Consider the following 26,170-nt stretch of genomic DNA (forward strand, 5'->3'; position numbering starts at 1 on the left):
ATCTGGCAAAAGACATAAATCAACAGATTCAAGAAGCTCACTGAAGCATAAACAGAATAATACCAAAGAAATCTAAGACCAGACATATAATAATTAAATGGTTGGAATCTAAAGACAAAAATAATCTTAATAGTAACTAGAGAAAAATGATATATTACATATAGCAAAAAGACATTTCAGATAACTGTGCACTTCTCATCAGTACCATGGAAACCAAAAGGAAGTGGAATCACATTTTTAAAGGGCTAAAGAGAGAAAACTATCAATGAAAATTCTATGTCCAGTGAAAAATATTTTAAAGAACGAAAATGAATTAGAGATACTCTTAGATGAAGGAATACAAAGGTAATTCATTGTTAGCTGATCTGTTCTTCAAATTGGTAAAAGAAATTCTTCAGACAAGGGAAACGACACCAGGGAATTCCATGGTGGTCCAGTGTTTAGGACTCTGCGTTTCTACTACTGGGGGCCTGGGTTCAATCCCTGGTCAGGGAAGTAAGATCCCACATGCTGCACAGCAAAAAAAAAAAAAAAGGAAATGATACCAGAGGATACTTAAGATATCAGGAATAAAGGATAAATGGTAAATGTAATAGACTATTCTCCTCTGGAGTTCTTTAAAATATGTTTGATGTCTGTAATAAAAAATTTTAATATTGTGTGATAGTATTTTCAATGGATTTACAGGTAAAATATATGGCAACTACAACATAAAATGGGAAGGTAAAGGGACTTACACGGAAGCAAGGATCCTCCATTCAATTTAAGAGACAAAATATTGATTCTAAGTAGGCTGTGAAAACATATATGTATATTATAATTCTCTAGAGTAGCCATCAAGAAAAATTATACAAGAGATATAAACAAAATAGATAAGTAGAAATGAAACACTTAAAACTACTGAAATAACTCAGAAAAGGGCAGGAAAAGGGAAATAGGAGCACACAAAAAGGGAACAATCATAAAAAAGAAATAATAAAACAGGAGGCTTAAATCCAAACACATCAATAAGAACATTAAATGTAAATGGACTGAACACACCAATTGAAAGCAGAGACTTCAGAATAGAGGGAAAATGAAATGCCCATACATATGCTGTCTACAAGAAACTCACTTTAAATATAACAGGTAGGTTAGAAGTGAAAGGACAGTAAAAGATTTGTCATGTAAACACTAATCAAAGAAAGTTGCATTGGCTATATTAATATCAAAGTAGGCTTTAGAGCAAAGAAAGTTACCAGTGATGAAGACAGACATTATACATGACAGAAGCATCGATTAACCAATAAGACACAACGACCCTGAAAGGGTACATACATCTCCATAAAGCTTTAAAACACATGAAGCAAAAACTGACAGAACTCAAAGGAGAAGCAAATTCACAACTGCAGTTGGAGACTTCAGGAGTACTGAGCAGCAGCAACAACCAAATGGCATACAGAGGACACTCCACTCAAGACAACAGAGCACATATTCAAGCGCACATGGAATAGTCACCAACAGATCATGTTCTGGGCCATAAAACAAACCTTACTAAATTAAAAAAATGAAAATTACAGAAAGTATTCAATATGCTCTCTGACCATAATGGATATAGACCAGGAAACCAGTAACTGGAAGACAACAAGAAAACCTCCCAATACCTAGAAATTAAACACACTTCTAAATCAGTGTCAACAGAACTTTTCTGCAAAGAGCCAGCAAATAAACACTTTATGCATTGTGGCAGCATAGAAAGGCTATAGGTAGTACATAAACAAATGGCCATAGCTCAGTTCTAATGTAACATTTTTTATGAACATTGAAATGAGTAGTGTCCAATGACATAAGATGTCACAATTACTTATAAATACTTAATTCAATTGGGTTTCTGTGCTTAAAAATGGAATATACTCTGAAAATCTGATGCTTACTTCTAGTCTGAATCCATTTAAGAACTAGTAGAACAGTAATTCTCTTACCATAGTTAGCCCAGGCTGCATTCCAGCACGGATGGCCTCTATCTGTGTATGAGTGAACTGAATTGTATTACTGCAAATAAGAGTGGATAAGAAATTGGTTAAACATGAAGATGGATGATGTTAATAAGAACTTAGACAAGGAGAGGTCTGGACATGTGCTCTGTATTTGTCCCTGGTCTCCCAATCTCTTCTCCTCCTACCCGAGCCCTTTCTGTGCTGTGCGTGTGCAGCAAAAAGTACATAAAGACATACTCTTAACAAATTTTAAATGCACAGAACAGTATTGTTAACTATAAGCACAATGCTGCACAGCAGATCACGTGACTGACCCAGTCTTTCTGAATGACTTTCTTTACCTCTGCCCCTCCACAGACCAATTAAAACTGAATCAATCTTGTGGAAAGAAAAGACGACAGATATTTTTTAATATGGTTAGCCCAGATCTTAACTGGAGTGTCAAAGTACTGGTTCCCCATCTAACACCAAACACTGCCACGTTATTACTCATGGCACACATGCACCAGGGTAGCTGCTAAATGCACGACATGGTCGTGAAGTGAGAACCTGGGTCACACTCAGGCAGATGCTAACATTTCTTGTTCATAGCACCTGAAAATGTTTCTTTTTGAAATATTACAGAATGGTCAAAAATGTCTGAACTATTGAGTCAACTAACAGAAGAAAAGTAAAGAGGGTCCGGAAACAGAAGTTTCTTAAAATTTTCAAAGAATCAGAAAAACTTTTAAATATTACTAACCCATGTGAAATAGCAAACTATTATCTATTACTAGAATTAGCAGAGGCAGTGAAATTACCGTTTGGGTTGGTTGTAAGGATAAGGACCTCTATTAGGAATAACATGAGGTTCGACAATTAAAGTTTTTGCCTCCTCAGTGTCTTCATCTTCCCCGTCTACATCTTTCCGCTTCTTCCCCTTTCCACTTCTTACTGGAAAAGTTATCCTACAAGACCAAAACCTTTGTTTATTTTCACAATTAACAACGATTTGCCAAGTAACTGTCTCATGCATGACATTGTACAGAGGACAGTAATGAGCAAGAATCATTTATGGTTTAAAGGAATTTACTCTCTGCATATAAATTTCAAAAAAGTAATTTAAAAGCACTGAAATGTGGTTAAAGGTATTTAGATTAAGAAAAAGGCCACCTGATTAAGGGAGAATCAAAGAAGAAACATTTATCTAATTTTTTTTCCTATGGGAAATAACTTTTTTTTAACTGGGATAATATTCCTATAAAAGTCACCATTTTAAAAGGTTCAATTCAATCGGTTTTAGTACATTCACAAGGTTGTATAGTCATCACTACTCTAAAGCCAGAATATTTTCATCACTCCAAAGGAAACTCCATGTCAATTAAGCAGTCGCTCCGTATTCCAACTCAAACCTAGCCTCTGGCGATCAGTCTACTTTCTGTTTTTATATCAGACTATTCTGGTCATTTTGTGTAAACTGAATCATATAGTATTTGTTCTCTTCTGTCTAGCTTCTTTCACTTAGCATAATGTTTACAAAAGACAATTTACATACTTACAGCATATTCACTGTAAAGTGCTTTACACATTGTCCTTCATTTAATCAGAAAAGGCTTTATGGGAAAGATAGTATCTAAAATGAATTTCAAAAGACATTCCAGGAAGAAACAAACAGCCAGTTCTAGAGAAGTTTAGGATACAGTAGAGAAAACTAGAGAGGCTAGACTGGCACCTGGTTATGACACCTCTGGAATATCAAGCCTTTAAGGCAGAAGTTCTTAGCCTGGCGTCAGGGATACCCCAGGAAGCAACTTCCCATAGGTACCTGGTGGAGAGTCAATGAAAACTCTTAAGATTAAACTAAAAAGTTAATTCTCTATTTGTACTTTTTCTATATATATGTACTAATAGTACTCTATTTGTACTATTTGTCTTTGTTCACATTCTGAAAAAAACAGATTAAAAAAAAAGCTAAGAACCAAAGAAACTAACAGGTCAGTTTTCATCAGACAGTGGAATGACTCTAGCAGTAGGCATCATGTAATGGATTTAAGAAAGGAGACAAGGGGCAGGAAAGACACTACCATTACAAAGACTGAAAGTGCTGAGGGTTTAGAGAGGGAGCCATCAGGACTGACATTTGAAAAAAAAAAATGTATCCTTAAGGCAGAATCTGTAAGACACAGCAGGAGTGATGGGAATAGAAAGGTTAAAAAATAATGCTGAGATTTCAGTTGATTTTGCCATTAACAAGATTAGAGACGTATGGAGGAAGACTAGGTTTGAGAATTAAAAAGGGTACATGTTTTTAATATGTATAATTATTATATTTATATTTAATGGTTAATTAAAAGCTATATGTTCTAATTTGCAACTAAGAAAGTAATTAAATCCTTTGCTAACATCCCAAGTTTACCTAGTGCTTTGCCACTAATTCATATGATGGAATTCACGAAGCATTCAGTACTTCAGGTACTCTGTTCCTTTTTTTTACTAAAACTAATCCAAAGCTCCTTTAATTTTGAGTATAACAATATTATTAATATTTAAAATTGTGAAAGCAAATAGGGTTAAAAGAAGAATTTTTCCCTAAAAAGCAAGAGTTCAAAATCACGTGGCTCTTTATATTAATTAGGACTTATTTCTTCAGTCAAAGGCCACAAATATATCTATATAATACTCTTCAAACTGATTCCTTGTAAGACAAAGGCTACTTTTACTGTGGTCTTAAAATAGCTACTACACAAAGAATTAGAAATAGAGTCTAATAAAATAAATTTATCCCAGTGATTTTATGGGGAAGGTGAAAACTACCAAACAAAATCTAGATATGATACTTAAAACTTACTTTAGCTACAGTCCTGATGGCCTCATTCAGAATGACTACAGAAAGCTTGGAAAGGAGTATATCCAGTTTTGACTTTACCTGAAAGGGGGTATCTGTAGAGCTGGGTCATCCACAGTTACTTTAACATTATGACCAGGAAAGCTGGCTTTTAAGTGTTCAATGGAGAGAAATGTATCATTGAAATCAAGGGTGGCAATCTGATTGGGCATTTTGGAATAATGTGCACTACTTGGATCCCCATAACCTAAAATGATGTCATGCAGCCAGTCAGGTACCACACAATCAGTATTCATCAGGTTCCGGATAGTCTCCAGCACAGCCTGTCAGTAAGACGACAAAAACTGAATTGTAAGGAAGACATCTCAAACATTTGCACTTCAGTGGAATGTAGAGCTGGCTGCACTAATCCAGAATTCCCAAGTGTTTCAAGGCAAGAAGCTATTTTCTGCTGACAGGTGCTTGGCTAGACTGAATCAACAGCTATATTTCCAGCTGATACCATACACTGAGTTAAACAAAAGACCAAACTTAGCAAGAACAGTTTATCCATTAGGAGATCATTTAGACAGAATGTCATAGATGAGTTTATCACTTGACTTCTGTTGAGTAGGATGAAAATCTGATCAGGTCTACACAATAGCAAGAAAACATTACAGAACAAACCCTTGAAAAAAATGTTTCCTCTTAGAAATTACTGCAGTTTCCTCCACCTTATAGCCCATAGTTCCTCATTACTGAGACATATACAACCAGAAGCACATTAATGTATGCCTTGATTGTGAAACACACCACAATTTAGAAATACTAAAATTAGCACTGCTAGAGATAAGAAATTAAAATAAATGAACAATGATAAAAATGAAATGTCTAAATTTCAGAATTAAAGAATTAGGACTACAATAAGAGGTCCCCATAATAGTTAATATATACATTGTCAAAAGTAATTACTAGAAGCCAAGGCAGATTCTTAAGACTTTCCAATAATTATTTCAACAAAGTGATCTATGCAACATACGAAAATCAGGTTAGGCAATTAATTTCAAAGAATAACAAAACCAGGCATTTTTATATTATAAATGCTATACATCCAACAAGATAATGAAATAACAAGATAGTGTATGTTAATCACACTTATCTTATTTTCTTGAACTAATCTTTAAACCTAAAATTCTCTTAGTCTCATCAAAAGACAAAGTAAGATTTAGCAAATAAATATATTTTATATTTAATCTATAAGTTAAGAATTTAAGAGATTTGTTTAAAATCAAAACAAAAGCAGTGATCACTATTTTAAATCTTTTTAAACCTAGTATCTATGTAGTTATGCCTTAAAAGTTATTCAAATGAAGATACAGTACTTTTAATTGTATAGCCCAGAAATTACCTTAAAGTTATTTTCCTTTGGTTTTCTTCTCATTATTACATTGAAAGTTTCATACACATCTTCTGCTCCATTTTGTATAGTATTGGTCATATCTTGTTGATACTGATTTGGATCCAAAAACACTCTAAAAGTCCTTGATTCTCCTCTAAGACTGGGTCTGGGTTCAGGTCCTAGACATTTTTTTAAAGTTTGTTAAATGAAATATATATGTTTCAAATATCAAAGTAAGTTAGCAGTATTCCCTTTCTAGAAATGATGAGTAAACTATTCAGACTTAACTGCAAGCCATTCCTCCAACTAGAATGACTTTCACTCATCCATTTCCAATTCCAAGCTGAAAAGATTTTCTCCCTTCTCTAAATTGTTACTATTTCTTCCCAGAACAATCGTGTGATGTTTATGGTATAATGCCATGAACTGCAGCTATTTGTGTACGCCCTCAACTGGAAGAGGCGCCTTACAAATCAAAGAGCTTTACTTGTGTCAGTTACTCATAGCTCCTTCTGTGTGTGTGTGCTATGTTAGTTGTTCAGTTGTGTCCAACTCGTCTTGCGACCCCATGGACTGTAGCCCACAAGGCTCCTCTTGCAGGCAAGAATACGGGAGTGGGTTGCCATTTCCTTCTCCAGGGGATCTTCCTGACCCAGTGATTGAACCTGGGTTTTCTCCCCTGCAGGCCACCAAGGAAGCCCCAAGGAGATGCTTCTAAATAGGGTTATGCTGGCATCTTGGGCAAGATAAATCCTTTTAGAAGACAGTTCTGCTGAGGTACTTAACATTCCTGGCCCCACCCATCAAACATTAATAGCTGACCATCCCTTCCCTACGCCAGTTATATGACATCATAGATACCACCATGCATTTTAAATCACAGGAGTTTGGTTTCCATTTATGAGCCACTGCTATCATGAATCAGATCAGTGAAACTTAAAAAGGAGAAATTAGGAAGATATATCAGGGAACAACTGTAGGAGGTATTAAGATGTTTTTAAAAGCAATAAAGTATCATAAAAGGAAGAGTTTTAAATATAGGCAATTTCAAAAGAGCCTGTCCAAAATATAATACAGAAGTCCAGAAACCATATTATTTATCTCTAAAACTGGGTGGTAGGTACCCTACACACTTCTATATATATAATCCTTTGTGCTGATTTAGTATATAAAACAACTAAAACATTACCTAGTACACAAAAAGGCAAAGAAATTTTTCATTATGTACACAGTCTTTCAAAAATAAAGATCATCATACCGTCTTCAATGACACGCCCTTTATCATCTAGCATGCCCTGGATTTCACAGCCTCTGACATAAACTAGGCCAACCTGCTCAATAAAAGGTCTTCTTCGGTCAAACTTGGTACCATAAGGTTTTGTGGGACGCACGGTAATTAAAAAGCATACATCATGCTTCCGAAGGCCTAGTAAAACATAAAACACATTTTCACTTATTAGAATGCTGCTGCTTTCTGTCTTCCATTGGTAAATTCTCTTCCTTTTATCTTTGGAAAAGATATAAAAAATATTTAAAACATCAGAGATGATCAATGATTATATTTACTTTGTAATACAATTATAGATTTCTTATACCTTTAATACTCATTGTTTGAAGCAATAATTAAATAAAAATTTCTCTTTATATTAAAATAAGGAAATTTATGCCATATATACATTACTGAATAAATCCTCTAGATCATGTTACAACTCCAAAATTAGATGCTTGTCATCTTTCTTATTTTTAACATTCTTAATAAGTAACCAAAAATATGGCTGGCATCTGTATCATATTTAGCAGGTTTCTAACATCAGTTTAAACTATCCATCAGTGTCATTTCAACAATAGCCTAACTGCATTTCACCAGAACAGGTCAACTCTAGAATAATTCATCAAGGCACGAAAACATTGTTTACAGACAGCATCTTGAGGAGACAGCCAAATAGACGTTGCTTCAGTTGGCAAATACTGAAATTTTCATAAGCAAATGTCAAGAAACAGGATACTTGTGCCAAAGTCCGTAGTTTCCCATTCATTAGCTCAAATAGTGGATTAAATAAGATTCCCAGCTCTATTAAAAGCAGACATACTGGAAGATGAGGGATTTTTATTTAGACCACACAGCATGTAATGTTATATATCATTTTTTCTCATTCATTTTTGGTTAGTTATTGTATAGTATGAATGCAAATTTGAACATTTTGCTTACTTATAACCTTGGTAACAAGATAAACAACTCAATCAAATCAGTAAATGTGAGTGTGGCTAGTATTAGCACCATTCTGGTGGTTTCAATATGGAATATGGTTCAAGTGTGCTAGAAATAATAACTGACTCATAATAATGATTTGATTGCTTATTTCCCAACAAATTCTAGGCAATAAAGCAGGAGAACAATGAAAATGAAGGGGAAATGATCTACTATGTGAGTGGCACTGCCTATATAGCTTCTGATGCACACAACTCATTGAAACCTCCAAGTCTTACAGTCAAAGAATTGGGCCTGAGAAGTAATTTTGTCCCTACCAATGTCACTTTTTGGCATCACAGAGGGATACTGTGGGATGTCTCAGTCCACATTAAAAATACTTGTATTACAATAATCTCAACTCTTTCAACCATTTGCATTTACTCCATCCTGGCTCTGTCTTCTAGATATTTCAGTTTCATTAATTCTGTTTCTATAATTTTAAATGGGGTAATGGAGAAGATAATGACTTGAGCTTCATACTTTCTTGAAGAGACAACGATCTTTTATAGTATTTAGTTTCATTTCCGCAAAACTTTCGTTTTTTACAGGACAATGCTCATTACTGTTTATAGAACTTCTCTCTCATTTTTTATCTTGCTGCTCTATCTGGAACCAATAAAGGGCCTGCATTTTGGCTCTGGCTTCCCAGAAAATACTCTTCTACCCACCATGCCCCTGACTGGGTCCCAACTTCCAGGCCACAGACACATACCACCTGAGCTGCGCCTCCTGCCAGATCAGCATTAGACTCTCGTAGGAGCGTGAACCTCACTATGGTGCATGCTCCTTATGACAATCTAATGCCTGATGATCTGATTCTGCATTATGCTGAGTCATATAATTATTTCACTATATATCAGAGTGTAATAATAATAGAAATAAAGTACACAATAAATGTTGTGCATTTGAATCATCCCAAAACCATTCCCCTACTCCCATTCATGGAAAACTGTCTTCCACGAAACCTGTCTCTGGTGTCAAAAAGACTGGGGACCACTGCCCCAAATAAATCTCTCATCCCACGATACCCTATTGTTTCCTATCTTGCCCATCAAAATTTATCCATTGTATTTCTCATCTGCCAGAGGTCCATTAAAATAAAAAAATAAGATGACTTGATGGGCTTCTGATTAGCTGTCTCCAAAGTAATGGAAGTAAGGAGTTCCCAAGGGGTTTGGGGTAAAGAACCTCTTTCCCCCCTTAACATCATAAAGACAGCTTGTCTATGTATCTCTACAAAGGGTCTTTGCTTCTCCCCAAGTTTTATTTCCAGGCATCACTAGAACTTCTAGGGGTGGCCAATAAGTTACTTCAGTTCATTACCCACTATGTAAAACAGTATTTACTTAATACCTCCTCAAGCTCTAAGGAGCAGTCAACGTTAAGACCTTCCTCAGCAACTGAATGCCTCTCTCACAATTCAGCAATAACGAAAGTATACATTATTTTAGACGTATAATATGCCAGACTGGAACAGTTTTAAGGGATACAGGAGTCGTAAAAACAATCTGTCACAAACGCTACCCACTACAGTGGCCATTTGTTAAACATCTGGCCAGCTTTGTTACTGGATTCCTTCAAAATTATTTAACGAATGTATCATACAGTCCCTGAGGTTATAAACAGCTATATTGAGAGCAGTAATTTCTGAAAACTGATCCGTTAAGGGACCATGCCTTCCTTCTGGCACGCCACAAAGGTAGAAGGAAATAAAGCCCGCCAGCGCCTGTTTCTCCTAACAAGGTAGTAAGAGCTGTCATAGGCAGCTGGGAAGAGAAAAGTGCCAATTTAAATCCATTTACGAGCCATTTCTGACACATTTTAACATGTAAAATGCTCTCCTCTCAGCTCTGCCAACTGCAATTTTAAAAACACTCTGATATACATGCTATTTTATGCTTTTTAGTAAAGTATTAAGGTATTTAATTATTATTCTGTATGATCCTTGGTTTTTACTCTTAATAATTATAAATCAATTGTCATTTTTTAAGCCAAACTTTTTAAAGATAAAATTTAGTACACTTAAAAGGGCAATATTTAGTATATGTGTTTTTGTTAATGCTGTAAGCAAAAGTCTGTAAAGTAAAAGACAAAAGGTAACCACTTCTTGAAATACAAAATTACCTTCCCACTCATCTTTGATGTGATCTCTGACGTTCAGATTGATGGTAACGTCCGCACGGACTCGGGTTGGCCAGTTCTCACCTATGTTGGGTTTGGCAACTTCAACCACGGTGAATGCCACAATGGGTTGGGCCATTCGTGCCCAACCACCAAACACCACACCGCCATACTCTGATTGCCTAAAGAGCAGGAGCAGACGATTACTCACACAAAACATAACTTTGCTCAACTTTTAGACAAGTTAAACTGGTAACTAAATACACATGTTTAGCTAGTATTTAAGTCCTAACAATAATATGGAAATCTTATTCCTAAACTAAAGAAAAACATATAATTTATATATGTAAGAGCTGAGCCATTTTGTCAAAGAATAAAATTATCCAGCATTCAGTTTTATATTTTTGCCCTTTCTCCCTCTTCAGATAGTTGCTCAGTTGTATCCAACTCTTTGTGAGCCTATGGACTGTAGCCTGCCAGGCTCCTCTGTCCGTGGAATTCTCCAGGCAAGAGTACTGAAATGGGTAGCCATTTCCTTCTCTAAGCGATCTTCCTGATCCAGGGATTAAACCCAGGTCTCCTGCACTGCAGGCAGATTCTTTACCATCTGAGCCATCAGGGAATATTTCTAAAAGTTGTTTCAAAAATGTTTTAGAACAAATTAGATTTAAAAAAACTAAAGATAAGCAAATGATATCTACGCAAATGCTTTCTTTAGGGGACAATATTTAAGATATTGAAAAGATATTGCCATGAACGGGAGTAATCAAGGTAGGTCTAATAACGAGAACCACTAACATGCAAATACTCATTATTGCTTCTTATACTAGTGCTTTAGCTTTTACATTAAATAGCGTATTTGGGAAATGTGTAATATTAAAAACTGCAGCAACACTCCAATATTGGAAAGTACTACCTAAAATCACATGCTTACCAAGATAAAGAAAATCAATATCCTAAGGCTTTTGTAAATAACAAAAAATTGTAAAACTACATGACATTAAAGAGTGAAACTAATTAAAAATAAAGTTTGCTATTCCAAAGACTTGGTTAGTACTGAAACAGTTTCTAAAAGGCAATGTGTGTGTGTGTGTGTTAGTTGTTCAGGCATGTTCGACTTGGCGATCTCATGGACTCGCCCTCCAGGCTCCTGTCTGTGGAATTCTCTAGGCAAGAATATCGGAGTGGACTGCCATTCCCTTCTCCAGGGGATCTTCCAGACTCAGGAACTGAACCTGGGTCTCCTGCATTTCAAGCAGATTCTTTACCATCTGAGCCACCAAGGAAGCCCCTTAAAAAGGCATTACCTTGAGCATAAAAGCTTCTGTAATAATTTTCTATCACCTTCTCCATTCTTTACAACTTTAATATAGTTGATAGACCATAAAATTCATTCATTGTAAATGTGTAATTCCGTAATTTTCAGTAGATTTATAAAGTTGTTCATTCATCACCACAATCCAATTACAGAATATTTTCATCATGCTTTAAAAGATCCCCTTCATCCACTTTAGTCAATCCTGTTCCTACTCCTAAGCAACCACTAGTCTACTCTCTCCAATTCCTTCCCTCTTTATAAAATCTACCTGCAACACGAGGTATTAAAAGTATAGATTTCTGACCCTCATAAGCACATCCTCTTATACTGCTCATAGCCTGAAAGTATGATTAGAACTGTGTAATGAGTAACAATGCCTCTACTACTTTTCCTCCTTCAAGACATGAAACAGAAAGAAGACCCACCCTTTTAGATCTCATTATTTTTAACAGTTTTCAATGATGGGCAGAAAAATAAAATTTTCAAAATTTAGAAAAACTTATTATCAGAAGTTATCTCCAAAAAGACATATGTTCTACTCATAGAAAATAATGTAAGCTAAAAAAATTACTTTATTAATAAACCATAAGAACTGTAAGTATTTATTGCTTTATTTGGCATTTAAGTATAAGTGCATTCTACTTGATGAACTGCTAGCTATAAAGTCCCTACTTTGCAAAATGATCAAAATTTGGTCCAGAATCTGAACATATAAGTGTAAGGTAACCATAAATTGTAAGGCAGCTTTCTGATCAAGCACTCCCCCGGGGTCCAAACAATGGGCAGTGATTTCAGCAAAGCTGTGGGCAGAGATGATCAGCTAGAGAGTATACAAATCTCACAGTGCTGGCCTGCCCACTGACTCAACTGATTATTAAGTCAAAAATACTTTATGCTGTGTTTTACAATCTCACCCAGAATAACTTTCCACATAATGATTAATTAAAAAATAGAACTGTGTATGAAATAAAATATGGAAATGAAAAAAAAAGGATCATAATCACAGTGTCCATGCAGCTCTCTGTAATTAGTCAGGAGAGAAGCCTGGAAGATACCTGAATCAGTTCACATTTAAAACACATTAAGCTTTTCACAAAGAATGCAGTATAATTATATATATATATGTCTGCATGGGATGACACTCATGTGATGAAAAATTCATTTTATAGAATTCTTTTACTCGTTTTCAGTCATTTGTGATATGTAACTTATTGCCGGTAACAATTTCATACTTCAAATGAAACAGTGAATGAAGGGCATTTACCCAAAGTCAGTCATGTCTGAAAAGCAAAACTAACCATCACAAATCTTATAATGCAGAACTGCCTATAACAGAATGAAAGGCTTTTCCTAGCTAAAGGAGTTCCAGATGTAAGCTAGCAGGTGGAAAGTTGAGTTTGGGCCAGAAAAGTTCCTCAAATAATGGAACCTACTCAACAGGCCCTAAAAGTGAGGGCTGACGATTCCGTCTCTTCAAGGCAACCTATGGAGGGAGGGCCAGGGAAGATTTTCCAACAGTCTGCTCTGTGCAATGTTCAGCTATGCCCCTCATCTCCTGCCAGGTCCTTTAGAGAGGCTGACCGAGACTAGTGGTGACAGCCGCAAGAGCAGTTGGGGTAACAGAATACCCCTTTATCATAAGCTTCTTCCAGGACTTAAACTGCCCTGCCTAGTACACGCCTGCTGGCCAGCCCGTCCCCTCCCCTCTTTACCCTTTTACTATCGCCTGACTTACTCCCACTCCCACCCCACCTCCCAGAGCAGTGATCTCTCCTCCCTTTCCCTCAGTCTCACTCCCAAGTACCCAGAAACATATTTTCTATTTTAGTATTTTGGATATATCTAATTCACATTAAATAATTTCTCAAAGAATAAATATTTCATATTTTAAAGTGCATCTTCACCAGATGTATTATTTCCAAATACATGTGTGAGGTTTCTGACAGAAGTATGTCAGCCACTGTTTGCATCTCTTTGTTGCAAGTGGAACCAATTTACTAACCATGGCTTCATTCTGCTGACACTATCCTCGATGTCTTGCCTAATTTCATAAGTTGATTCTAAGCGGAAGAGATTGAAGTTCCTTAGGAGGTAATCGTGAAGGGTCAAAAACTGCAAATTCAACTTGGGAAGAGCAAGACAACCTGAAAAGGAAAATAACATACATATTGAATTTTTCTTTTTTTTAACACTATTAAATTAGGTTCTTAACAAATTTAATAATATTTAAAATAGAGCATATTTGAAAAGGTCTTATTTTTGTTTCCATCAGAAACTGAAACCAAGTTAATGAATGCCATATATTAAGATTGGGAATAAGGATGAATTTCATTAATATATGTAGTCTGTACATCTCTGACTCATATGCAAACAGTACTTCTAAACAGTGTTTAAAGATACTTAAAAGAACTGACACAAGTGGTCTAAAAAATTCTTTCCTTACCACCTAATTTACATTTGGCAAATCTCAAAGGAAATAATGCTACCATAAACACAGCCCATGACCAAATTTACCAAGGAAACTGAATTAGCATATTATATTACACAACTCTATCTTCAGTGATCACCACTGTGTTCTGAACCTTTGCCTTTCTGATAGACTTTAAGGATAAGGCATTGACTTTATGTTATTCCTGGAATTCCTTTCCTTCTCTGACAATATTAATGAATACAATTTTTTCCATTACCCTCATGTAACACTATTTACCTTGGATAATAAATAACCAAGCACTCAGCACTTACATCAAAAGGTCAAAAAAGAACCCCAAAATACATTTACAGTGACATAACTAAAGTTACACTTATAGCATTATTCGGTCTCCTTAAAACACAGCTTTATGGGCACATTTTATACAGCATGATGCACACACACACACACACACACACACATACCACTATTCATTAGGGAATGCTTAAGTTTAATAAATTCTTAATGCTAAGCATTCAAAACACTGAATAGTTTCTAGCTTCTACAGTTGCACTTGAGGGTACCAGAAAATTACCCTAATGTATGAAGAGTACATCATGAGAAATGCTGGGCTGGATGAAGCACAAGTTGGAATCAAGATTGCTGGGAGACATATCAATAACCTCAGATATGTAGATGACACCACCCTTATGGCAGAAAGCGAAAAAGTACTAAAGAACCTCTTGATGAAAGTGAAAGAGGAGGTCAAAAAGTTGGCTTAAAACTCAACATTCAGAAAACGAAGATCATGGCATCTGGTTCTGTCACTTTATGGCAAATAGCTGGGGAAACAATGGAAACAGTGACAGACTTTATTCTTTTGAGCTCCAAAATCACTCCAGATGGTGACTGCAGCCCCGAAATTAAAAGATGCTTGTTCTTTGGAAAAAAAATTATGACCAACCAAGACAGCATATTAAAATGCAGAGACATTACTTTGCCAATAAAGGGCTGTCTAGTCAAAGCTATGGTTTTTCCAGTAGTCTTGTATGGATGTGAGAGTTGGACTATAAAGAAAGCAGAGCACCAGAGAGTTGATGCTTTTGAACTGTGGTGTTGGATAAGACTCTTGAGGGTCCCTTGGACTGCAAGGAGTTCCAACCAGTCCATCCTAAAGGAAATCAGTCCTGAATATTCATTGGAAGGACTGATGCTGAAGCTGAAACTCCAATACTTTGGTCATCTAATGTGAAGAACTGACTCATTTGAAAAGACCCTGATGCTGGGAAAAATTGAAGGCAGGAGAAGGGGACGACAGAGGATGAGATGGTTGGATGGCATCACCGACTCAATGGACATGCATTTGAGTAAACTCTGGGAGATGGCAATGGACAGGGAGGCCTGGAGTGCTGCAGTCCATGGGGTAGCGAAGAGTCGGACTCAACTGAGAGACTGAACTGAACTGACTGAGATAGCAAATAGAAGTATGTTCAGGTAGATATGATGACTTCTACACTAACTTTCATGTTACATCTAAATGCTGTACTTCATTACCATACCTTCCCCAGAATAGTATTCAGTTGGGACAATATTTTCATCCCATATGATCTTCTCAGTTGGATACAAAGGCATCTGGTTCAACTGCTGAATCTGAGAAATTCGACGCTCATGACGAGACACCTAAAAGAAACAAGTTTAGGAAGAAAGTCAGAAACATCTTTCTTTAATCAAAATAACTTATTAAAAAATTCTCCATGAAGTATGGAATGAGACATTTCATATTTTTCATAAAACTTAACAAGAGATGCTTTTTCCTTTTTCCACGTTCTCCATAAATCAAATACGAAAGAGGTACTGATTGTGATGAACTTTGGAATTTGGCAGATCTGAGTTTAACTCCCAGCACCTCTACTTACGGGCTCTGTGGATGCTGGGCAAGTTACTGCAAACTCCCTGATTTTAATTTCCTTTTCAGTAAAACAGATTAACTCCCCTCTTAGGTTTCCTATAAAAATGAAATGGAATCCTGTAAAATAGTGTCAGAGAGCTCGGCACATGCCGAGACCTTAAAAAAGATAATGCTATAGCACACGGCACTCATTAATGGAAGAACAAAATGGGGGCCCTAAGTCCTAGTTATGGTTTTCATTCTTGTACTAACTGGTTAAACAATCTGGGTAAGTTTAGTAATAACTTGGCTTCAGTAGTCTTTGTAAAATGAGAATGAGAGAGCTGGACTTAATGATCTCTATGTACCCCTCCACTGTTAATATTTTAGAGATCTATCTCAAATATAGAAATAAGTGTGTTACCTAGTTAAGAGATACTAAAATAATATTTGAAAAATGTGTCACATTCTTTTCAGTAAAGATAGTATTGTTTTAGAAAAGAAGACACTGTACTATCATGTAAAGAATATGCATATTCTAACTTTTTAATCATAATTTGGTTGGCTATTAGTAGAATTCAAAGCCTGTGAAAATCTTTTAAGAGAGGGAGAAAATGAAAGATAATGATATCGCACTATAAATTTTTAAACCTGTTTTCTTTTCACATAACTATTTACATTTTAAGGATGAAATTTTAGCTGTAAGACCCTAAAAGGCATAGACAGGATCAATTTTATACTCAAACCTATTTTCCATTAGAAAGGTTCCTGGAAAAATCTTCATTTCTTTCTATAGTAAGGATTTATTATTAATCTCCAAAACCTGACTTACCAGAGAAGATTTTACATTGTCAGAAAATAGGACAAGGAATTTTTAGAAAGCACTTCCAGTCAGAGACAATGAAAAGTGATTTGTAAGAAGGCAGGCAAAGAAGTGACCCAAGACACACAATTCATCCAAGTGAGTATATGGATAAAAAGTAGTTTCCATACTTGGTTAATTTAAAACCCTTCCCAAGAATTTCTCTCCAAATGGCATTAAACACCTGTCACCAGGCTTAAAACACCTGCTACCAATAGTTTCCTGTTACTACCCAAAAACAAGCATATCATCTTCCTCTTTACAGTAAGGAACTGTGTTTTAAACCTTATATTAGCTTGAAATATATCTCAAAACCATTTGCCTATTATTATGTATAAAAAAAGATATATACAACACACCTCCATGCAGTGAAAGTTTATATAGGTATAAAAATATGTTTGAAACATACAAAAGACAACTCATTCTTATAGTAATCAGGAAACAGAGAATTAAAATAAGCTTTTTAAAAATAAAAAACAAAAACCATGAGACTCCATTCAGGAGCCGCTTTAGGCATTACTGATGCATGAGACTGGCAAAACTGGGCAACTCATAATGTCCAATGCTGAAAAGAGCTTAAGGAGACAGACTCTGACACACTGTTGATGGGAACACACAGCTTCTGAAGGACAGTTAGACTACATCTTTTATCTTTTAAATAAGCACATGCTTCAGTCAAATAATTTCACTTCTAGGCACCTCTCCTAAAGGCCCACATCTGAGCACAAAGGGGCCTATATCAAGACTGCATCATTATTTGTAAGAGTGAACACTGCAAACAGCCTAGATCCTCATGGTAAGGTACAGTTAAATAATCATCCTCTTTAGGAAATATTTCATGGAAGTTTAAAACATAAGGTATATCCATTTCCCTCAAGTTTGCTATGAATCTAAAACTGCACTAAAAAAAATAAAACTTTACAAAAGGCTTGCGTTAATGCTCAAACTAATACTCATTTCCCAAAATGACTGAGGAAGTGATAATTTTCTCTATTTCTAAACATTCATGAATTCTCTAGTGATAAAGGTATGGTTTAATATTTGAGGTGCTATATTTAAGTAATAATGTTAAAAATAAACAGATAAATGATATGAATACATATATTATCCATGTATGTGTGTTTGTGTAAATGTAAACTGTGATCACTTAAAGGCAGAAATGCTGTCGGTCATCTCTGTATCCCCAAGGTCTTTAATCCAGTGCTTGACATAGATGTTGCTCATAAATGTCTGCATGGAATGAATCCACACCAGAAATCAGTTTTAAGAGGTAAGAGACTTGAAAAAAGTAATCTAAGAGATGAAAAAGAAATCTGACAAAGTCAAATGCTGATATGATCCAAACCAGGTAAAAGAATCAACCAATTTTTTAGCCCAGAAAAAAAATCTCTACCAACCTACATCTTTAAGAATGATTCAAAAAGGTAGGAAAAACACGCATAATTCAAGGAACACTAATATTTACCAACAATTCTAGAAGAAACCCTTTATCGAAAGTCGTGTCTTCAGTTTTAGGAAGGGTTGGTAACAAGCAGAGGTATGATGCCACCTGGTGGAGGGTATTGGAACTGCAGAATAAAAATATTGAGATCAGAATATTGTCTTATAACTTCACTTTTGAAAAGTAATTTTACAGGCTGCTTGAAAAGTTTTACCTAGAAAATATAATCCTATGACACAGCAACAAATATATGAAATCATATATGAATATTAAACCTCTAATACAGACTTCTCAAAGTCTTCTGCAAACCTCTCATAGTCCCTAGATCTTTTCAGGGAGGTTTCAAGGACATTTTTTCATATCAATACCAAGACATTATTCGGGCTTTTTCTCACTGTCTTTACATGTATAGTGACAGTGCAAATGTGACGGTGGGTAAAACTGGCAGCCTGGATCAAGGAAGTGGCACCATCCAGTGCTGTAAGAAGTGATCATGGCATTCCTGCTGCCATAGTCATTTTTTTTAAAAAGTGAAAGTGAAGTTGCTCAGTCGTGTCCGACTCTTTGCGACCCCGTGGACTATAACCCACCAGGCTCCTCCGTCCATGGGATTCTCCAGGCAAGAATACTGGAGTGGGTTGCCATTTCCTTCTCCAGAGGATCTTCCTGACCCAGGGATCAAACCCAGGTCTCCCACATTATGGGCAGATGCTTTAACCTCTGAGCCACCACTCTGGCTCTTTTTAAAAAAGTCAATTTTAAAAATGTCCATGATGAAACAGCAAAGATTTATTAATGTTATTAAATGTGGACTTAAGTATCTGTTTTTTAGAAATTCTGTGCAACAGAACAGGAAGTACATACTTTGTACACGCTTTTTACTTGAAAGAATGACTGACAACTATGGTTATTCAGATCTGAATAAGGGCAAAAAATCTGACTTCCCTGGTGGCTCAGATGGTAAAGCGTCTGTCTACAATGCGGGAGACCTGGGTTTGATCCCTGGGTCGGGAAGATTCCCTGGAGAAAGAAATGGCAACCCACTCCAGTACTCTTGCCTAGAAAATCCCATGGACGGAGGAGCCTGCTGCAGGCTACTGCCCATGGGGTCGCAAAGAGTCGGACACGACTGAGCGACTTCACTTTCACTTTCTTTCACTTTCAGAAAATCTGAACAATAATAAACCTGACACTTCAATGAAAATAACAGTTTTGACAACTATGAATAAAGCTACTATATAAGTCTCTGGACAGATTTTTCTGTAAATCTAAGTTTCCATTTCTCTTGGGTATGTCTGAGAACACTAGATCACACAGTAAGTGCATGCTAAACTGTGTAAGCAACTATCAAATTTTTCCCAAAGTGGCACAACCACTTTGAATTCTCGTCAGCAATATATAAGAACTGCAATTGTTCCACATCTTTGTTAAGACTCAGTACCTTGTTGCTTTTATAAACGATTCTAATAGGTCTGTAATGGTATCTCATTTTGGTTTAAGTTTGCTTTTCCCTAATAACTAATAATGCCAAATGATACTAGTATCTTTCTATAGACTCACTGAAATCTACATATCTTCTTTGGTGAAGTACCTGCTCAAATCTACAGCCATTAAAAGTTGTCTTCTTGTTACTAAGACATCTGGATACTAGTCCATTATCAGATATGAATTTAGCCAGTATTTTCTCCCAGTATGGGGCTTCTCTTTTCATCCTCTTAACAATGTCTTTCAAATGGAAATTTCAAATTTTGACCAAGTCCAGTTATCAATCTTTTCCCTTTATGGACTGTGCTTTGGTATCTATGGAAAACTTTGTACAAAGCACAATGACAAAGATTTTCTCCTATACTTCTTGTTAAGTTTTAATTGTGATATTTAAGTCTATGATTTATTTTGAGTTAATCTGTGTATACGATATGAGGAATTGGTCAAGTTTCATAGTTTGCATATGGATGTCCAATTGTTCTGGCACCACTGCTGAAATTAGCCTTTTCCCATTGAGTTGACTTGTCACCTGAGTCAAAAACCAATTAATCATATATTTGTGGTCTGTTTCACTCGACTCTGTTTCAGTGATCCACGTCTACCTTGTTTTCAATACCACAATGTCTTGATTACTGTGAATTTATAGTAAGTTTTGAAGTTAGGTAGTAGAAATCCTCTAACTTTGTTTTTTTAAAAATGGTTTTGACTATCTTAGTTCCTTTGCCTTTCCATATTCGTTTTAGAGAAAGCTTGGCAATTTCTATAAAATTTCCTGCTGAGATTTTGACTGGAACACACTTATATCTATAGATGAATTTGGGTAGAATTCGTATCTTAGCTGAGTCCTCATTACAAGACCAAAAAAGTTCTACATGCATGAAGATGAATGCTATCTACACTTGAAGTGATCAATTTCATAATAAATATAAATATTAAATCATTACATTATATATATGAAACTAATATAATGTTTTATGTCAATTACTCCTCAAAAAAAAAAAATTAGGGCTCAGAAATCAGACAACCAACTACTTAGGTTCAAACCCGATGACCTAGGAAAACTGTATAAATTATAAAAAATATAAAAAAGAAAGATATGACAAAGAAAAAAAAATTTTTTAAGACAAAAATATAAATTTTACAAAAAAGAGAGATGTATAATTATATTTAAGTGACCCAAAGATAAGAAAAGCTAGAGAGAAGCTAGTTTTAACTGTCAATAAATGGTAGTGCAACAAATAATATCACCTAAAGCAGTGCAAAAATAACTAAAAGCAAATAAAGAAAATTAAAATCCAGTCGTCCTTTCATACTGCCTTACCTAAGAGGTCCAAAAAACTTCACCAAGGATTCCCGAGTATCTACTTCTGCCACATTTGAGAGAGCAAAATCATAGAGTTCAGGGAAATGTGCAAAAGCAGCTCTCTAGAAAAGAACAGGAAAAAAAAAATTAATGCCTACATATAACAACTTACTGCACAACAGAAAAAATATTTTAAAAAAATATTAATGCACTTCTCTTTCTTATATGCTTCTCAAATGTGACCTCTGCCTTGTTCAAAAGCACTAAATACAATGGGAAAAGAAAACAGAATTGTTCCAGCAAGAGTGTAAAACCAGAGTCAATGTTCAGTTTTTGATTTCTAAAGTCACATTTTGAATATACATGATAAGACCCAGGAAGGCCAGCTTCACTGACAGGAAACGACAAAAAACAGAACAAAACACTTCATTATTAAGAACTGGCTTAAAAAAATAAATAAAATAAAGAACTGGCTTAACAAAACTAAAAGGAAGTCTCAAGGGCAACTCCCAATGAAGAGGTATCTGAGGGAGGGGCCTACAGCTTAGTGTGCATGCACCCTGCTTGACTTTGGAACTCAGGAAAGAGAGGCCCTCCCAGGGTAACACTTCCAATCAACATGGGGTAAGCTGCAAGAAAACAGAAAGAGCAGCATTATGCTGATTTGATTAAGTGTGTGAGAGGTAACATCTCTAGTCCTCCTTAATGCCAAGGTAAAAGTTCCATAAGTTTTTAAGTCCCCTGTAGAGGATTGCACAAAAGCTTGCCAAGGTTATGGATAACGGCCTGCCATGAGATTACCATAGACAATGGCAAAATGACCCTGCACCAAGCCTGCAAGTGAGTTCCCCAAGCTAGAAGATGAAGCAGTCAGCTCCCAGGAGGACTCCGGCACCATCAAGATCAAGCACTGGGACCCTGTCAGTAGGCTGACAAACAGCCTCCAAGAGACCAATCATTGAGCCTTGCCGGTGCCAAGAGAACAGCACACACCACACCAGCCATGGTCACTTCTAGGGCAGAGGCAGAGGAACAAAAACACTAGTCCTCTGAGAAAAGCAGGAAAAGATATCTGAGTTGGGACTGTGTGCAGGAAGAGCAATGACCTTGAGAGACAGTGGACCTGATGGTGAAAGATAATCTGAACTTAAGTTTGGCTGTGTCTGTACAGGTTCCCTGCTCTCCTCCCCGCAAAAGACTCTTTAAAAGGTTAGGATCTCAATTACTTTAAATTGAGAAATAAAAGTCTCTTTCTGCCACCAGAGGAAATGGAGTTCAAGAGCAAAATGAGCTCAGTAATAAAAACAAAGGTACTTTTAGGGCATATCTGAGCTGCATTGGTAAATTTCAGTACCATTACATGCCTTTATCTTTAAAATGTATGAAGTATGCACATCTACTTTGTCAAGTTGAAATACTCTTTCATAAAATAAAGTTGATATTTAAATGTACCAAGTTTGCCCAATAACTAATATTTTTTGACTGTCAAATATCAATATACTGATTCTCAAGACTGAGGACTATAAAAGAAAACTTTCTTTTTCATAAATCCATCAGAATTAGCAATATTTTAAAAATTCAAGATGAGCATACTATTAAATAAGTACCTTTCCTATTTGCACTATAAAGCTAAAAAGCTAAGTCACTTCAGTCGTGTCCGATTCTGTGTGACCCCACAGACTGCAGCCCACCAGGCTCCTCTGTCCCTGGGATTCTCCAGGCAAGAACACTGGAGTGGGTTGCCATTTCCTTCTCCAGTGCATGAAAGTGAAAAGTGAAAGTGAAGTCGCTCAGTCGTGTCTGACTCTTCGAGACCGCATGGATTGCAGCCAACCAGGCTCCTCCGTCCATGGGGTTTTCCAGGCAAGAGTACTGGAGTGGGGTGCCATTGCCTTCTCCATTTGTACTATATAAAACCTAAATTATTTATGACACAACTTCATGGAACAGATGCAAAGGCTATAATGCATTTCACTTACCTGGAGAGAAGTGATTCTATCATAGTGAATAGTTGTCATCTCATTCTCTGTCAGAGCGTTTCCAGTCTGGTCGTTAATCTCAAAACCAGTATAGAACTTAAGCATGTCCAAGAGCTGAAAGGAGACACTTAAATTAACAAACTGTGCAAACATGAGAGCAAGAAGGCCGAAACAGACACTATTAAAAATAATAAATAAGTCCACATACCTTCTTAGAGGTACCAAAAAGCTTTGGAATGTAAACACTACAGCAAACATTTCAGAACGTGTACAAATGTTTTATTTAGGTGAGAATAAAGTACACACAGTGAATAAATTGTTAAGTCTATCTCATATACTTGGTCTATGTCTACAGGGAAGAACTTAAAACTGCAATCCCAATACTAAAGAAACATTAAGGAACTAATCAAAGGAAGTCAATCATTTTAATGGAAAAAAAAAACCTCTCTACATCACTGTAAATATATAGACCCATACAATTAGCAGGAACTCCTGAGGGTTTATGCCACTCAGAATTTTCTGATGAGAATTTTGCAATTCACAATTAGTGATACTCTTCTCTATATTGAAAAAAAATAGCAAGGTAGAAGGAAAAGCTAAGTTATTCGTTCCTCTCTTCAGTCTCCATGGCCATCAAGCCCTTTCTTTGGCTTAGTTCCTGCGACTGCTGAAGGCCTCCTTTCCCCCTGTGATGGCAGCATCAACAGAATTTGGGGCTGCATCTGCCCCCCATTTTTATTATTCTTAATTCTAACCTACAGCAAATCAGATATTAGGATTTTTTTAAATCAAAGTTTTATCGGAGTATGGTTGATTTACAATGTTGTGTTAGTTTTGGCTATCCAGCAAAGTGAATCAGTTATACATGCACATACATTCACTCTTTTTAGATTCTTTTCCCAAATAGGTCATAACTGAGTACCAAGTAGAGTGTTCTGTGCTGTATAGTAAGTTCTTATTAGTTATACACAGTAGTGTGTATATGGCAGTCCCATCTCCCAATATATTCCCCCTCCCCAATATTAGGATTACTTAATGTATTTTAATACATGCAACCAATCACTGGGTAAAATTTAGTATGAGAATAGGAAAAGAAGGAATGCTCACAGACACCAGATAAGAGTTTTTAGGAGAGTATGTAAATATATACAACAATTTTATCTCCAGCTGTGACCACACCAAAGGCAAGTGTTAGAAGTTTGTTGGAAGACTTTTCTTCTGGATGACATTATAGGAAATGGGAAACCCTACTACTCTGTCTTCCTACACAAAGCAGTAAACCAAACGCACTTGCCTTTCAACCCAAGGCAGCAGACGAAGCATATGCACACTTCCACTTTACCAACCGCCCCGTCACCATCACCTCATGGAAAGAGAGCCATGACATTAGGCTCTTTGCTAATATTTAATGACATTAAATCACTTCGCTTGAAATTAATGCTTATCATCTATTTATAGTCCACAGTAGTCACTGACACAGAATCAAAATATATGAGCATGTGGAACTATATCATGCATAATTTAGCCCAATGATAACATCACATATTAACAAAAGTTTTATTTGAATTAACGATCCCCCTCAAACTTAATAATGCTTAATTGTTTTACTGTTTAATTAATAAAATGAGTATTTGGAAGAGAAAAAAAGATGACGATATAACATTAGTAGAGGTCACCTACACGAGAAGGCTTCCACTTTGTATATTAAGACTTGGTTTCAGTTTAAAATGACTAATTTGGAATTTACATCATTCAACTAAATATTTAGCAAAAATTTACTTTGTGCCATGCCCTGCTACTCCCGGTTGCATGGCAAAGGAAGAAAAAAATCAACTTAGAAATGAAAACAGTAAGTATATTCAGATACACCAATGATTACCTGGGAAAAAAGATGGCCATCCTCTTCTCTACGAACAAGATTGGAAAGGTAACAGTGAACCAAAACGTGGGAGTCATCCAGGATGGTATTAAACCAGCGTCTTGTAGGGAGTAGGGCCTAGACAAAATAATCACCAGAGCAGTAAGTCTGCATGCTCTCCCAGCAGGAGGTGAAGTCCACTGACACTCAGTGCAGGAGTGTTAATCACATACAGAGTACCCTCAGCCCCTCAAAAGACACTGCACAAGGCAAAGGGTCTAGTCCATGCTGCAAATGAACTCAGTGGTCATGTTACTAAACAAAGTACAGCACTGGAAAAAAATCTCAGATTCTATCTTGGCCAGTAGTTTTGAAACAAAATCCTATGTGAAATCCCAATATATACTGTGTGTAGATTTCGAAATGGGGGAAAGGGAGTGAAAATCCCTAGCTGGAGATTCCTTTCTCAGTGTCTCCTTCCCACATCGTCCTGTGATAGTCAGCAAGATAATACTGAGAAATTATGACAAACATAGTTCAGAAACCACTAATCTGGTCAAATACCCTCATGTTAAAGGGGAGGTTATTGAGATCCTCAGAGATTGTAATTTCTAGCAGAACTTGAATCTGAATGAAGATCTCATGAATGACAGCTAGTCTAGTACTCTAATCTTCATGTCTAGAAACCACCCTAGCTCTCCCAATAAGAAATGAAGAAAAAGGATTTTCTTTCAACTTCCTGCATTAAAAAGGGAGAGGAAATGAAAGGAAATGAATCCAGTTTTACACGAGCTCTGCATCTGAACTTTGCATCAAAATCTTGCACCTAGTAGCATGAAATTTTTATTTTAAGAATCTTAATTTTAAAAATTGACAATAGCAAGCAGCTATATCTTTCTTCACCAACAATAGCAGGCACAGTTAGAAAAGTAAGATGATTTAAAAGATGGCCATAAACCTATGACTTCAGCTTTTTAAAACTCTATGAAAGGGTAATTAACTGTGACAGAAAATAACTTGCCCTTGCTGGACTCATGTTGATTTACTAAATGAGGTTTTTAATACAAACACAGCCCTTT

General features: G+C 36.1%; 1 protein-coding gene across 1 annotated transcript in view; it reads right to left on the reverse strand.

Annotated features, from left to right (window-relative positions):
- The window catches only part of AQR (aquarius intron-binding spliceosomal factor), an 88,448-nt gene that overhangs the window by 37,234 nt on the left and 25,044 nt on the right, over positions 1-26,170 (reverse strand). Inside the window, exons 11-22 of the mRNA XM_019968473.2 lie at positions 25,113-25,229; positions 23,234-23,347; positions 21,273-21,376; positions 18,491-18,593; positions 15,835-15,955; positions 13,871-14,012; positions 10,554-10,732; positions 7,437-7,604; positions 6,188-6,357; positions 4,882-5,123; positions 2,777-2,923; positions 1,962-2,031 (exon numbers count right to left, since the gene is read on the reverse strand). Coding sequence (XP_019824032.2) covers positions 1,962-2,031; positions 2,777-2,923; positions 4,882-5,123; positions 6,188-6,357; positions 7,437-7,604; positions 10,554-10,732; positions 13,871-14,012; positions 15,835-15,955; positions 18,491-18,593; positions 21,273-21,376; positions 23,234-23,347; positions 25,113-25,229 — 1,677 coding nt within the window. The remainder of the gene's footprint in view (positions 1-1,961; positions 2,032-2,776; positions 2,924-4,881; positions 5,124-6,187; positions 6,358-7,436; positions 7,605-10,553; positions 10,733-13,870; positions 14,013-15,834; positions 15,956-18,490; positions 18,594-21,272; positions 21,377-23,233; positions 23,348-25,112; positions 25,230-26,170) is intronic.

Source organism: Bos indicus, chromosome 10, assembly GCF_029378745.1.
Source record: "Bos indicus isolate NIAB-ARS_2022 breed Sahiwal x Tharparkar chromosome 10, NIAB-ARS_B.indTharparkar_mat_pri_1.0, whole genome shotgun sequence".
Taxonomy (NCBI): Eukaryota; Metazoa; Chordata; class Mammalia; order Artiodactyla; family Bovidae; genus Bos; species Bos indicus.